Consider the following 14122-nt stretch of genomic DNA (forward strand, 5'->3'; position numbering starts at 1 on the left):
TCCCTCCCCAGTCTCTGTCATCTTGGGGACCCAGGAGCCAGCACTCGCAGCCGCCCCCTCCCAAGAGACGAGCCTAGGTGTGATGTGGGGCCCACCCCCACGTGGCCTCCAGCCCAGCCCCAGCCCAGCTCAGGGCAGGCGGGGCATGAGTGTGAGTGTGAGTGTGCGGGGTGGGGCGGGTGGTGGTATCGGCCCTGGGGGCCTGTGCCGGCACATCGTGGGGATGGAGTAATCAGGGTGGGGTGGGGAGCAGACAAGGAGGTTTCGCTGCACCCCAAGATGGACCCACTGATTAGAGGGGACGGCTGGGGGGAGGCAGCGTGGCTTTGAGGTATCAGCCACCACCTCTCGCCCCACCCATCTCAGGTTACCTCCTCAAGGGGGCATTGCGTGGGCTTGGGGACAGGGGTGTCCTCTACCACCCGCAACCTCCCGCCAACCCCCTTCCCCAGGTCCACGTGTCTAAGTGTCCCATTTTTGTCTGTCTGGGTCACCAGGGTCTGGCCCAGGCCCCTCCTCCATCAAACCCAGGGGTCTGGGCCCCCAACTCTGGACCGTGCCGCCTCCCCACCCTATTCGGGTTCCTCCTTCCATCCTTCCTGACTTGGGATTTGGACGCCCCGCCCCCAGCCCCTGCCCCCTCAGGAATCCAGCCTCTAAGCAGCCAGGGCTGGCTGTCCTCAGGCTCCCAGAACTCCCGGCAATGACTGGCTTTTAATGGAAAGGTCAGGCTCTGGAGGTGACAGTGGCCTCAATTCTGTGGAAACGTGACCTCATGACCCAGTGACCTCCCTTTGCCCATGTCTGAGCTCCAAGAGCAAAATGGCACATCCCAGGGCTTGGGGGGCAGATGGGCCCCCCCCAAGAGAGGCCAAGGAATTGCTTCAGGGTGGGAATCCCTGCTCTCCAGCCTCAGCCCATTGGCAAGGCCGCTTCCAATGCCCTCTTCACAATCAGCCCCTGAGGTGTAGAACAGGAGACAGCCTCCCTGTGGTCGGTGGCACACAGGGGACCTGTCCATTGTCCTTTGGGTTTATAGGGGTGGAGGGCACGTCCTGACTGGCCCAGCCCATCCCCACCTGCCACACTTAAGCCCCCAGGGATGGGTGTGAGTGTCCCTGGACGCCCTCACAGTCAACCCCTACCCAGGAACCCAGGACTACCTCCCTATCCCCAATGCTACTCTTTGTTTGGGGGTTTTTTGTTTTGTTTTGTTTTGTTTATTTTGTTTTTTGAGACGGAGTTTTGCTCTTGTTGCCCAGGCTGGAGTGCAATGACACGATCTCGGCTCACGGCAACCTCCGCCTCCCAGGTTCAAGCAATTCTCCTGCCTCAGCCTCTCAAGTAGCTGGGATTACAGGCATGTGCCACCATGCCCGGCTAATTTTGTATTTTTAGTAGAGACGGGGTTTCTCCATGTTGGTCAAGCTGGTCTCGAACTCCCGACCTCAGGTGATGTGCCCACCCTGGCCGCCCAAAGTGCTGGGATTACAGGCATGAGCCACCGTGTCTGGCCTGTTTTGTTTTTGTCACCCAGGCTGGAGCACAGTGGTGCAATCATAGCTCACTGCAGCCTCCACCTCCTGGGTTCAAGTGATCCTCCCACCTCACCCTCCCGAGTAGCTGAGACCACAGGTGCATGACACCATGCCCAGATAATTTTTTTTTTTTTTTATTTTTTGAGACAGAGTTTCGCTCTGTCGCCCAGGCTGGAGTGCAGTGGCTGGATCTCGGCTCACTGCAAGCCCCGCCTCCTGAGTTCACGCCATTCTCTTGCCTCAGCCTCCCCAGTAGCTGGGACTACAGGCGCCTGCCACCTCGCCCAGCTAGTTTTTTGTATTTTTTAGTAGAGACGGGGTTTCACCAGGTTAGCCAGGATGGTCTCGATCTCCTGACCTCGTGATCCGCCCGTCTCGGCCTCCCAAAGTGCTGGGATTACGGAGGCTTGAGCCACTGCGCCTGGCCAATTTTAACATTTTTTGTAGAGATGAGGCCTTGTACCCCAGGCTGATATCAAACTCCTGAGCTTCAGCGATCTTCCTGCCTCAGCCTCCCAAAGCGCTGGGATTACGGAGGTGAGGCGCTGAGCCCGGCCCCCAGAGGCCCCCTCTTTGGCCTGGCGGAAATACCTCCCAGTGTCTTTCTAGCCTCTAGGCCTTTGTCCCTGCCAGGCCCTGTACCAAGATGCCTTTTCCACTGAAGTCCCACCTACCCACCTGGTGAGTTCCTCTGTCCTTGGTTTTGCCTTCTGGGGCATCCTTTTCCTGGGAAGTCATTCCTGGCCTCCCAAGAAGGTCCTGGCCTCTACAGCCAGGATACAAAGCACACAGAACTTAGCCTGAGCCAGCAGTCAATACAAATAGCCTCCAAGCCACACACCACAAGTTGCCACATTTTTTTAAAAAAGCAAAAAGAAATAGGTGGCCAGGCATGGTGGCTCACGCCTGTCATCCCAGCACTTCGGGAGGCTGAGGTGAATGGATCATTTGAGGTCAGGAGTTCAAGACCAGCCTGACCAACCTGATGAAACCCCGTCTTTACTAAAAATGCAAAATAATTAGCTGGACATGGTGGTACACCCCTGTAACCCCAGTTACTTGGAAGGCTGAGGCAGGACAATCGCTTGAACCCAGAAGGCAGAGGTTGCAGTAAGCCGAGATTGCACAGATCGTGACAGAGTGAAACTCAGTCTCAAAAACAAACAAAAAAGAAACAGGTAAAATTAATCGTAGGTTTCTCCAGCTTTAAGACTGGAAGGGAGGCCGGGCGCGGTGGCTCAAGCCTGTAATCCCAGTACTTTGGGAGGCCGAGGCGGGTGGATCACGAAGTCAGGAGATAGAGACCATCCTGGCTAACATGGTGAAACCCCGTCTCTACTAAAAATACAAAAAACTAGCCAGGCGAGGTGGCGGGCGCCTGTAGTCCCAGCTACTCGGAGGCTGAGGCAGGAGAATGGCGTAAACCCGGGAGGCGGAGCTTGCAGTGAGCCGAGATCGTGCCACTGCACTCCAGCCTGGGTGACACAGCGAGACTCCGTCTCAAAAAAAAAAAAAAAAAAAAAAAAAAGACTGGAAGGGGCCGGGCGCGGTGGCTCAAGCCTGTAATCCCAGCACTTTGGGAGGCCGAGACGGGCGGATCACGAGGTCAGGAGATCGAGACCATCCTGGCTGACACAGTGAAACCCCATCTCCACTAAAACATACAAAAAAACTAGCCGGGCGAGGTGGCGGGCGCCTGTAGTCCCAGCTACTCGGGAGGCTGAGGCAGGAGAATGGCGTGAACCCGGGAGGCGGAGCTTGCAGTGAGCCAAGATCACGCCACTGCACTCCAGCCTGGGCGGCAGAGCGAGACTCTGTCTCAAAAAAAAAAAAAAAAAAAAAAAGACTGGAAGGGCCAGGTGCGGTGGCTCATGCCTGTAATCCCAGCACTTTGGGAGGCTGAGGCAGGAGGATCCCGAGGTCAGGAGTTCAAGACCAGCCTGGCCAACATGGTGAAACCTCATCTCTACTAAAAATACAAAAAAACAGCCAGGCACGGTGGCTCACACTTGTAATCCCAGCACTTTGGGAGGCAGAGGCGGGTAAATCATGAGGTCAGTAGATCGAGACCATCCTGGTTAACATGGTGAAACCCCGTCTCTACTAAAAATACAAAAAATTAGCCAGGCGTGGTGGCGGGCGCCTATAGTCCCAGCTACTCGGGAGTCTGAGGCAGGAGAATGGTGTGAACCGGGGAGGCGGAGCTTGCAGTGAGCTGAGATTGTGCCACTGCATTCCAGGCTGGGCAACAGAGCGAGACTCTGTCTAAAAAAAAAAAAAAAAAAATACAAAAAAAAAAAAATTAGCTGAGTGTGGTTGTGGGCGCCTGTAATCCCAGCTACTCAGGAGGCTGAGGCAGGAGAATTGCTTGAACCCGGGAGGTAGAGATTGCAGTGAGCCAAGATCATTCCACTGCACTCCAGCCTGGGTGACAGAGCAAGACTCTGTCTCAAAAAAAAAAAAGAAAAAAAAAAAAGACTAGAGGGAAAAAAGAAAAGAAAATAATTAATTGTAGGAACAGATTTTATTCAATTTGATGTATCTAAAATATCACCACTTCAGCATGTAATCAATATAAAAATTACCCATGAGATGTTTTATATGCTTTGTATCTCAATTTTGATGCTCAATTTCCAAAAGTTACATTAAAATGGAGACTTACCAAGGCATTAATATCATGTTTAAGGGGAGAGTATTTTATGCTGTTTCTGTTTTTAAAGTTAAATTTAAGTTAATTAAAATGAAATAAAATGGAAAATGTTCACTTTCTCAGTCACATTGCCACATTTCTAGTGCTAAATAGCCACCTATGGCCAGTGGCTTCTGAGATGGACAGCACAGGTCTAAGCCATTTACTTACCTGTCTTGTTTGTGGACACAATACCAGAGACTGACCCAGAGGAGGTCTCTGCAGATATTAGTTGGAGAAATAGATGATTGGATATCTGGATGAATGGATGAGTGGATGCATGGATGGATGGATGGATGGGTAGATGGTTGGATGGATGGATGAATGGATGGAGGATGCATAGAAAGATGGATGCATAGATGGCTGGTTGAATGGATACCTGGCTGAGTGGATGAATGGAGGGAAGGATGGATGGATGGATGGATGGATGGATGGATGGATGGATGGAAGGTTGGTTGAGTAGATGCTTGGATGGATGAATGGATAGATAGTGATGAATGGATGGATGTATGGATGGATGGAGGAATGGTTGGGTGATGGTTGGATGAATAAATGGCTGAATGAATGGAGGATGGATGGATACATGGATGGTTGGATGGTTGGGTGGCTAGATGAATGGATGAAAAATGGATGGATGGGTGATGGATGGCTGGATAGATGGATGATCGAGTAGAAGGTTGGATGGATGAATGGATGGATGGATGATGAATGGATGGGTGATGGCTGGCTGGATAGATGGATGATTGAGTAGAAGGCTGGATGGATGGATGAATGGATGGATGGATGATGAATGGATGGAGGGGTGGGTGGTTGGATGGGTAGATAGATGGATGTTGAATGGATGATTGGATAAGTGGTTGGGTAGCTGGATGAATGGGTTGGGTGGATGGATGATGGAAGAATAGAGGGACAGGCGGATGCATAGATAGAGGGATGAACAGCTGGAGGAATGAATGAGTGTATAATCCTTGCTCCTCTCACTACCCATGACCAAGTGGCACTGCGTTTTCCACTTGCATTTTCCCACACTCTTCATCTTTTTTTTTTTTTAATTGAGACCAAGTCTTGCTCTGTCACCCAGGCTGGAGTGCAGTGGCACAATCTCGGCTCCCTGAAACCTCTACTTCCTGGATTCAAGCAATTCTCTGCCTCAGCCTCCTGAGCAGCTGGGATTACAGGCATCCACCACCACTCCCGGCTAATTTTTGTATTTTTAGTAGAGATGGGGTTTTACCATGTTGGCCAGGCTGGTCTTGAACTCCTGACCTCGTGATCCACCCGCCTCGGCTTCCCAAAGTGCTGGGATTACAGGCGTAAGCCACCAGCTCCGGCCCACTCCTTCATCGTTCTAGTCTCATCCTTGTCTCCCAGATGTCCAATCCCCTCAGATTCATTTCTGGGGGATTGTACTAGTATCCCTGCACTCCCATAATTGGCTAAAATGTCACTCTGGTGTCTTCTGGTTCTTCCTTGCCACCTCTGGGAGTGGACCCCTCGCCTCCCAGAATCAGGCTTTTGCATCTCCTCAGCTCCCTCCTCATTTTCCACAGAGATTCGACGGACTTCTCCTTGCACCACCATGACCCTCACTCATTCCATCATGTCTTCCTCTGACGATTCATTCATTCCACCAACAGGCAGTTATTGAGCATCTACTATATTCCAGGCTCTTCCCTTGGGAAACAACTGAAGATGTGACATAGAACAAGCCCTTCTTTCATGGGGTTGACAGTCTCGTGGGGAGACAGATGATAAACAAGACAAAGAAGCAAAACATTTAGGAGGTCAGATGGTGACGAGTGCTATGGGAAAAAGTAAAACAGGAAAGAGGAATGGAGAAGTTGGTGGATGAGCCTGGGGGAGGTGACACTGGGCAGACTCGAAAGAGGGGAGCCCACGAAGCTCCCAGGTATCGGGAACCGCATGCCAGGCGGGGGAAAAGCAAGGGCAAAGGCCCTGCAGTAGAAACCTCCCCTGGGTCTTAGGCCTCCTAGTTTGGCCAATTTCTTGCCACTGCCCACTCAGGTACAACCTCAGGCCCTACTGCTCCCTTCCCCGACCTTCCTGTGCCCCAGGGCTGCCTCCCCACCTGCCTGCCAGTTTCCCTCTCAGGACCCCTAAGGACCTGGGCATTCCCTTCCCCAGACTCTCCCCACCTCCCCGCCCCAGCAACACACAGAGCCAGGACAAAGGGTCATTGAATAGAAAACAAAGGTGTAGGCAGCCCAGCCTGAGGCCAGGTGGGGTGTCATGGTTCAGTCCCCCACCTCCGACATCAGAGGGGTTCACTCAGCCTCAGAGGGGGAAGCTTGGCCCTCTCACCCTTCCACCTGCCCTGCAGGAGACCCCTTTTCACAGCAGGGAACATCAAGGCTTAACACTGAAAGTACCAAGGCAGAATGTTGAGGATGTGGAGTCAGTGGTGGCTGGGGGCAGGGGTGGGCGCTCCCACAGCTGAGCCTCCTGGAGATGGGTCTTGGGGTGGTGAACTGAGAGATGGGATATCCCAGAACCCTCCTCTTCTGCTCGCCCTCAGAGTGAAGGCGGGCAGTGCTGTGCGACCTGGGAGAAGTCACATGACCTCTCTGGGCCCCCTTTCTGCATCTGTTCGATGACTCTGACTTCTTCCACCCCCCTCACCTATGCAACAATAATTGGTCAGTAAATACAATTTTATTTGTTTTGGCCTTTTTTTTTTTTTTTTTTTTTTTTTGAGACGGAATTTTGCTCTTGTTGCCCAGGCTGGAGTGCAATGGCGCGGTCTTGGCTCACTGCAACCTCTGCCTCCAGGGTTCAAGCGATTCTCCCGCCTCAGCCTCCCGAATAGCTGGGATTACAGGCACCTGCCACCATAATCTGCTAAATTTTTGTATTTTTAGTAGAATGGGGTTTCACTGTGTTGGCCAGGCTGGTCTCGAACTCCTGACCTCAGGCGATCCACCCGCCTCAGTCTCCCAGAGTGTTGGGATTACAGGCGTGAGCCACTGCGCAGGCCTTCTTTTGGCTTTTTTTTTTTTTTTTTTTGAGACGGAGTCTCGCTCTGTTGCCCAGGCTGGAGTGCAGGGGCCGGATCTCAGCTCACTGCAAGCTCCGCCTCCCGGGTTCACGCCATTCTCCTGCCTCAGCCTCCCGAGTAGCTGGGACTACAGGCGCCCGCCACCTCGCCTGGCTAGTTTTTTGTATTTTTTAGTAGAGACGGGGTTTCACCATGTTAGCCAGGATGGTCTCGATCTCCTGACCTCGTGATCCGCCCGTCTCGGCCTCCCAAAGTGCTGGGATTACAGGCTTGAGCCACCGCGCCCGGCTTTTTTTTTCTTTTCTTCTTTTTTTTTGAGATGGAGTCTCTCTCTGTCGCCCAGGCTGCCGTGCAGTGATATGATCTCAGCTCTCTGCAACCTCCACCTCCCAGGTTCAAGTGATTCTCGTGTCTCAGCCTCCCAAGTAGCTGGGATTACAGGCACCTGCCACCACTGGTGGGGAGACTGGCTTCATGGCCAGACTCCAGGACTCTTACGGGTCAGGGACCAACAGCTGGGGAGGGCCAGGGTTTGGGGTAGGGGCAGAACAGAAGAGAACACTGTCTATGCCAAGCCCACTGTGTACCAGATACTCCACCAGCAGCTGAGAGTGTCTCCCTCAGTCCTCACAGCAGCCCGGGGAAACCAAGGCAAGATTCACAGATGGGGAAACCAAGGCAAGATGAGCCTATGAGCCTGGTTCCAGGCCCCACAGCTGGGAGGCACTGGAGCTGGGATTCAAACCAGGGCTGTGACCTTCAAACTCTCACGCCCAACCATATCTGGCAGTCGTCTCTCATATCCGTGTCTTTCCCTGTCCCTGACCTTTCTGTGTGTCTCTGTCTCTGCCCTCCGTATCTCTGTTGGGTCTCTCAAGGTCTCTGGCCCCTGTGTGTCTCTGTCTCCTCTCCTCTGGGTCTCTGTGTGTCTCTGTCTCCTCTAGGTCTCGGTCTCCCACGAGCTCCGTCCTCTCCCTCTCCCTCTCTCCCTGGCTCCCGCCCTGTCTGTGCTGCTGTGGTCCTGGCTGTGCCTCTGTCCCTGTGTGTGTTTCCAGGGTGCCCCTAAGCATCAGCCCGTGAAGGCGAGTTTCTATCGCCCGTCCCCAGCGGTGGCCTAGTGCTTGGAACAGTGCGGGGCAGACGGGAGATGCTCAGTAAATATTTCTCAAATGAATAAAGGAATGAATGAGTGAGTGAATGAATGAGCTCGCTGAGATGGGCGAGATCAGCGCCATTTCCCAAATGAGCAACGTGGGCTCCAGGTGGGTGCCCACAGGCCCAGAACTGCCAGCCTGGAAGGTTCCAGTGTGGGCTTGACACTGACCCCCTGGACTCTGCCCCCAGCTGAGCACCAGACGCCAGGACGTGCCCATCACTGCTCCTCCCCGCCCTCAGAGCAGGGTGACTCCCTCTGGCCTCTCCCCGCTGTCGGAGGCGTGGGTAGCAGCTGGGAAAACCGGCTGGGTGCTGCCCCTCCCCTTGGGCCGGGCACGGAGTAGGCACCTGGCGGGCTCCCCAGGTGGCAGACGCTGTCGCTGCGCACACCTGGCCTCCGTGCCGCCTGCTCCCTGCTCGTCCTCCCCTCCCCACCCTCACCCACCTGCCATGGACGGGCCCGCTGAGCCCCAGATCCCGGGCTTGTGGGACACCTATGAACCTGACATCTCGGAAATCAGGTGAGGCCCAGACCTGGGCAGGAGCCAGGAGATCCCGGGGAGGACGTGGCTGTTTGGGGGAGCCAGAGGCTGTGGCAAGGGTGGCCTCCAGCCTCCCATGGCGGCAGGCCTAGCCCAGACTTGGCTGTCGGGGCTGGGCTGGGCTGGGGCATCCAACGTGGTGTACAGGTCCCTCCTGAGAAGGGAGTGAGGACATGGCCGTGCTGAGTCACCAGTGGGGATGCCTGGGGTGTCCCTGTCCCTCTTGGGGCCTCAGTTTTTCTGTCTGCCAAAGGGGCTCACAAGCCCCGTGTCTCCCTGATAGAGGAGTGGAAGAGAGCAGGCCGCTTGGTGCACAGTAGTTGCTCAGGAAACACAACAGCCTGTAGTGCCCAGGACACCCCATGCAAGCCTGAAATAAGGGGGGTGTTTGGGGTGAAATGGGAGAAACTGGGACGCCGCTGAGACCCAGAGGGAATCTGTGTTCTAGGGGGCTTTGGGCTGAGAGGGCAGGCTCCGGACTCTTCAGGTATCCTAAGAGTGGTTAGGGCAGAGCACTGCCCACCTCCGTGAGCTCAGCGTGACTCCCTGTTCCTGGGGATGAGTCAGGCACTTTGACAGCACCTGCTTTCCAGGTGGGGAAACTGAGGCTGGGAGGGAATGCGACATGACCGCAATTACAAAGCTAGAGGCAAATCTGAAGCCAGTCTGTCTCACCCCAGAGCCTGTGGTTTCTCCTGCTCCTCACAGCCTTGGTGATGTCCCTTTACACCCCTCCCCGTGGCTCCGTTTTTCAGGTGAGCGTGCAGAGGCCCAGAGAGGGCAGGCAGCCTGCCCCATATCACACAGCGAACTGCTGAGACAATCTGCAATCCCTCGTATCTTGTACTCTTGCCAAGTGAGACCTTTCTGGCAGCCTGCACCCCTCCAGCCACCGTGGGCTGTGAGGAGGAGGACAACCAAGACCCGTTCTCAGCCCAGTTGCCTCATTCCTTTCTTATTTTATTTTATTTATTTATTTTTTTTGAAACGGAGTTTCACTCTTGTTGCCCAGGCTGGAGCGCAATGGCACAATCTCGGTCCACTGCAGCCTCCGCCTCCTGGGTTCAAGTGATTCTCCAGCCTCAGCTTCCCAAGTAACTGGGATTACAGGAGCCTGCCACCACGCCTGGCTAATTTTATTTTTGTATTTTTGGTAGAAAAGGGGTTTCACCATGTTGGTCAGGCTGGTCTTGAACTCCTGGCCTTAGGTGATCCACCTGCCTCGGCCCCCCAAAGTGCTGGGATTACAGGCGTGGGCCACCGCGCCTGGCTGCCTCCTCTCATTCCACTGTTTCAGGCCCTCCCCTCCCCTCCCTCAGCCAGAAGCTGGGGCATGGAGAGGCCTTCTTGGGTGCCTGGGACTCCAGAGACAGGCGCAGTTCAATCCTGATTGCTGTGTGACCTAGACAAGCTTCCTAGTGTCTCTGGGCCTCCTGGGCTGAGAGCGGTGACCCGGCTGGCCCAGTTCTGCTTGAGGCAGGCCCCAGCATTCGGTACTCAACATTGGCTAATCCAGGCCTTCTGAGCTCTGCAATTCTTCCCTCCAGAGATAAACAGATAAGCCAGCTCGCCTCTGGGAAGGCCTCACCCCCACCCCATCCAGGCACCTGGGAGCTTTTTTTATCTCTGCTAAGGCCCTGCCAGCTGGTCATAAAATGCCCTGAGTGTGCTCGTTAAGTGGGTGACCTTGGTTCAGTCATTGACCCTCTGCGACGCTCGGTTTCATCGTGAGGGAGAACAGCACCTCCCCTGCAGGACTCCTCCAGCCCTGAATGGCTGCGGCGCCCTGGGGGTGCCCTTAGGACCTCAAACTTCCAGGCTCTTCTGGAATCCCCTAGGCCAGGAAGCGTGCCTCTCCCCAGCGAGCCCACTGGAGCATCCCCCCGGGGCCTGCTTCCTCCTGGGTGTCCCCCTCAGATACGCCACATCCCCCTGAACTCAGCAGCCTCCTCAAATTCCCATCTCCTCCTGGGTTGCCCATCTCAGGGATGCCCCCCCCACCCCACATCACTGGCTCAGATCCACAGGGCTTCTCCTGGCCCCGACTTTCCCCTCTGCTCGCCCCCAGCCTGTCAGTCCCCAATCCCCACCCCAGTCCCCTGACTCTCTGTCCCGGTTCTTCCTCTCGGTTGCCACAGCCCCAGCTCAGGCCTCCTCATCTCCCCCCAACACCACCTCAGCTGTCCCAGGCTGCTCCTCCCTTCCTCCCAGCCATCCAGTGAATTCCTCAGCGCCCAGCCCTCACCCACCCCGCCCCCAGCCTCCTCACCTGCATTCCAACTACTCTACTACTTTGTGTGTTTTTTTTTTTTTTTTTGAGACTGAGTCTGGCTCTGTCACCCAGGCTGGAGTGCAGTGGCACGATCTTGGCTCACTGCAACCTCTGCCTCCTAGGTTCAGGTGTATTACCTCATCTAATCCTCACCGCCATCTGAGATGAACCCACTCTGATGTCATCCCGTGTTAGAGATGAGGCCCAGAAAGGTTGAGTGACTTGCCTAGGGTCACACAGCTGCCAAGCAGGGAACAGCCAAGATTTGAACCAGGGAAGCCTGACTGTATCATGCGCTGGACAGGAAATGTAGAGATGATGAGCAAGACCAGGAAGGAGCGAGATCCAGGAGGTAGACTCAGCCCAGATGGGAGGCGTAGCAGGCACTCTGAGGTTCTAGCTGGGATGACAGGTGCGTGCCACTGCGCCTGGGTAATTTTTTTTTTTTTTGAGATGGAGTCTCGCTCTGTAGTCCAGGCTGGAGTGCAGTGGCACTATCTCGGCTCACTGCAACCTCGGCCTCCCAGGTTCAAGTGATTCTCCTGCCTCAGCCTCCCAAGTAGCTGGGATTACAGGCACCTGCCACCACGCCCAGCTAATTTTTACACTTTTAGTATGGACAGGGTTTCACCATGTTGGCCAGGCTGGTCTCGACTCCTGACCTCAGGTGATCCACCCACCTTGGTCTCCCAAAGTGCTGGGATTACAGGTGCGAGCCACCGTGCCCGGCCTATCTACTCTATTACTTCGAATTACTTCTGGCCACACTGTTCCCTGCCACAGTGCCTTTGCTTATCTGGCTCCTTCCCCAGGGATCCCAGAAAGATCTTTTCTCTCTCTCTTTTGAGACAGAGCCTTGCTCTGTGGCTCATGCTGGAGTGCAGTGGCACAATCTCGACTGACTGCAATCTCTGCCTCCTGGGTTCAAGCAATTCTCTTGCCTCAGCCTCCGGAGTAGCTGGGATTACAGGCATGTGCCACCATGCCCAGGTAAATGTTTTTAAATTTATTATTATTATTATTTTTTGGAGATGGAGTCTTGCTCTGTCACCTGGGATTTCTGTCACCCGGCAATTCTTCTGCCTCAGCCTCCCGAGTAGCTGGGATGACCGGCACACTCTACCACACCTGGCTAATTTTTTTTTTTTTTTTTTTTTTGAGACGGAGTCTGGCTCTGTCGCCCAGGCTGGAGTGCAGTGGCGCAATCTCGGCTCACTGCAAGCTCCGCCTCCTGGGTTCACGCCATTCTCCTGCCTCAGCCTCCAAGTAGCTGGGACTACAGGCGCCCGCCACCACGCCCGGCTAGTTTTTTGTATTTTTAGTAGAGACGGGGTTTCACCATGTTAGCCAGGGATGGTCTCGATCTCCTGACCTCGTGATCCACCCGCCTCGGCCTCCCAAAGTGCTGGGATTACAGGCTTGAGCCACCGCGCCCGGCCCTAAATTTTTTATATTTTAGTAGAAACGGGGTTTCATCATGTTGGCCAGGCTGGTCTCAAACTCCTGACCTCAGGTGATCTGCCCGCCTCGGCCTCCCAAAGTGATGGGATTACAGGTATGAGCCACCGCGCCCGGCCTAATTTTTGTATTTTTAGTAGAGACAGGGTTTCACCACTTTCGGGGCTTTGCACGCACCAGTGCCCTGTCCTTTGCCTGGACTGACCTCTGCCCTCTCTCCTTCCTTTGCCAAACTGCTCAGGCTTTAAGATTCAACACAGGCAATTTAGGATTTTTGGCCAGGGGGATGAGAGAAGGCAGGCAGACACCCACCCCAGGTTCCAGGTCCCTGATCATGCCGGTCTAACTTCAAATCTGCCCCGTGGCACCAAAATATTGGCCTGTTCGTGGATAGGAAATGAATGTGGGAAATTTGTGAAAAGGATGTCGAGAATGAATGAATGAATGGAGGTTCCATTAAGCAACCTCTGAGCTGGGGCTTCCAGAATGAGTCAGGGTTAGCAGACGGGGAGGAGGGGCAGGGCATGCTGGGAGAGGGAATGGTTGGGGCATAGGGACGTAGGTGGCTTCAGGAGAGTAAGGATCAGCTGGGTCCGAAGAGAGGCAGCCGCAGTGGAAACTCCCTGTGGTGGGTCATCCTGCAGCAGACCTGAGTGGCTCTCAAATGGTTCATTCTTTAAGCACCCGGGAGGGAAGGAGAGAAACTATTGTTTTCAGAATACACACATACGTGATTTAAAAAAAAAAAAAAAAAGTTGCTGGCGCAGTGGCTCACACCTGTAATCCCAGAACTTTGGGAGGCCGCGGCGGGTGGATCACTTGAGGTCAGGAGTTCGACACCAGCCTGGCCAACATGGTGAAACCCCGTCTCTACTAAAAATATAAAAATTAGCCAGAGTCATGCCGCATGCCTGTAATCCCAGCTACTCAGGAGGCTGTGGCAGGAGAATCGCTTGAACCCAGGAGGCAGAGGTTGCAGTGACCTGAGATCAGCCTAGACAACACAGCAAGACCCCTGTCTCTAAAAAAATAAAATAAAAACCAAACAAGGAATTGACCAGAATTTAATTCAGGATAGCAGCTCAAGGGAAGAGTAGATGCTACAGGGAGGGGCCCAGAGATATCAGCAAGGTGCGTCGCTCAAAATGTTCTAGTTTATGAGGTTGGTTATAAATTATGCTTTAGAAATTTAATATGTGAGATCGGGCTCCGTGGCTCATGCCTGTAATCCCAGCACTTTGGGAGGCTGAAGAGGGCAGATCACTTGAAGTCAGGAGTTCAAGACCAGCCTGGCCAACATGGTGAAACCCTGTCTCTACTAAAAATACAAAAATTTGCCAGGCATGCCTGTAGTCCCAGCTACTCGGGAGGCTGAAGCAGGAGAGTTGCTTGAACCCAGGAGGCAGAGGTTGCAGTGAGCTGAGATCGCACTACTGCACACTAGCTTGGGTG

General features: G+C 54.2%; 1 protein-coding gene across 1 annotated transcript in view; it reads left to right on the forward strand.

Moving 5' to 3' along the window:
* Nucleotides 1-8767: 8767 nt before the first annotated feature.
* SULT2B1 (sulfotransferase family 2B member 1) overlaps nt 8768-14122 on the forward strand; it is a 46875-nt gene continuing 41520 nt past the window's right edge. Inside the window, exon 1 of the mRNA XM_005589772.5 lies at nt 8768-8919. Within this exon, the coding sequence (XP_005589829.3) occupies nt 8849-8919 (71 nt within the window). The 5' untranslated portion in view covers nt 8768-8848. The remainder of the gene's footprint in view (nt 8920-14122) is intronic.

The sequence above is a fragment of the Macaca fascicularis genome, chromosome 19, assembly GCF_037993035.2.
Source record: "Macaca fascicularis isolate 582-1 chromosome 19, T2T-MFA8v1.1".
Taxonomy (NCBI): Eukaryota; Metazoa; Chordata; class Mammalia; order Primates; family Cercopithecidae; genus Macaca; species Macaca fascicularis.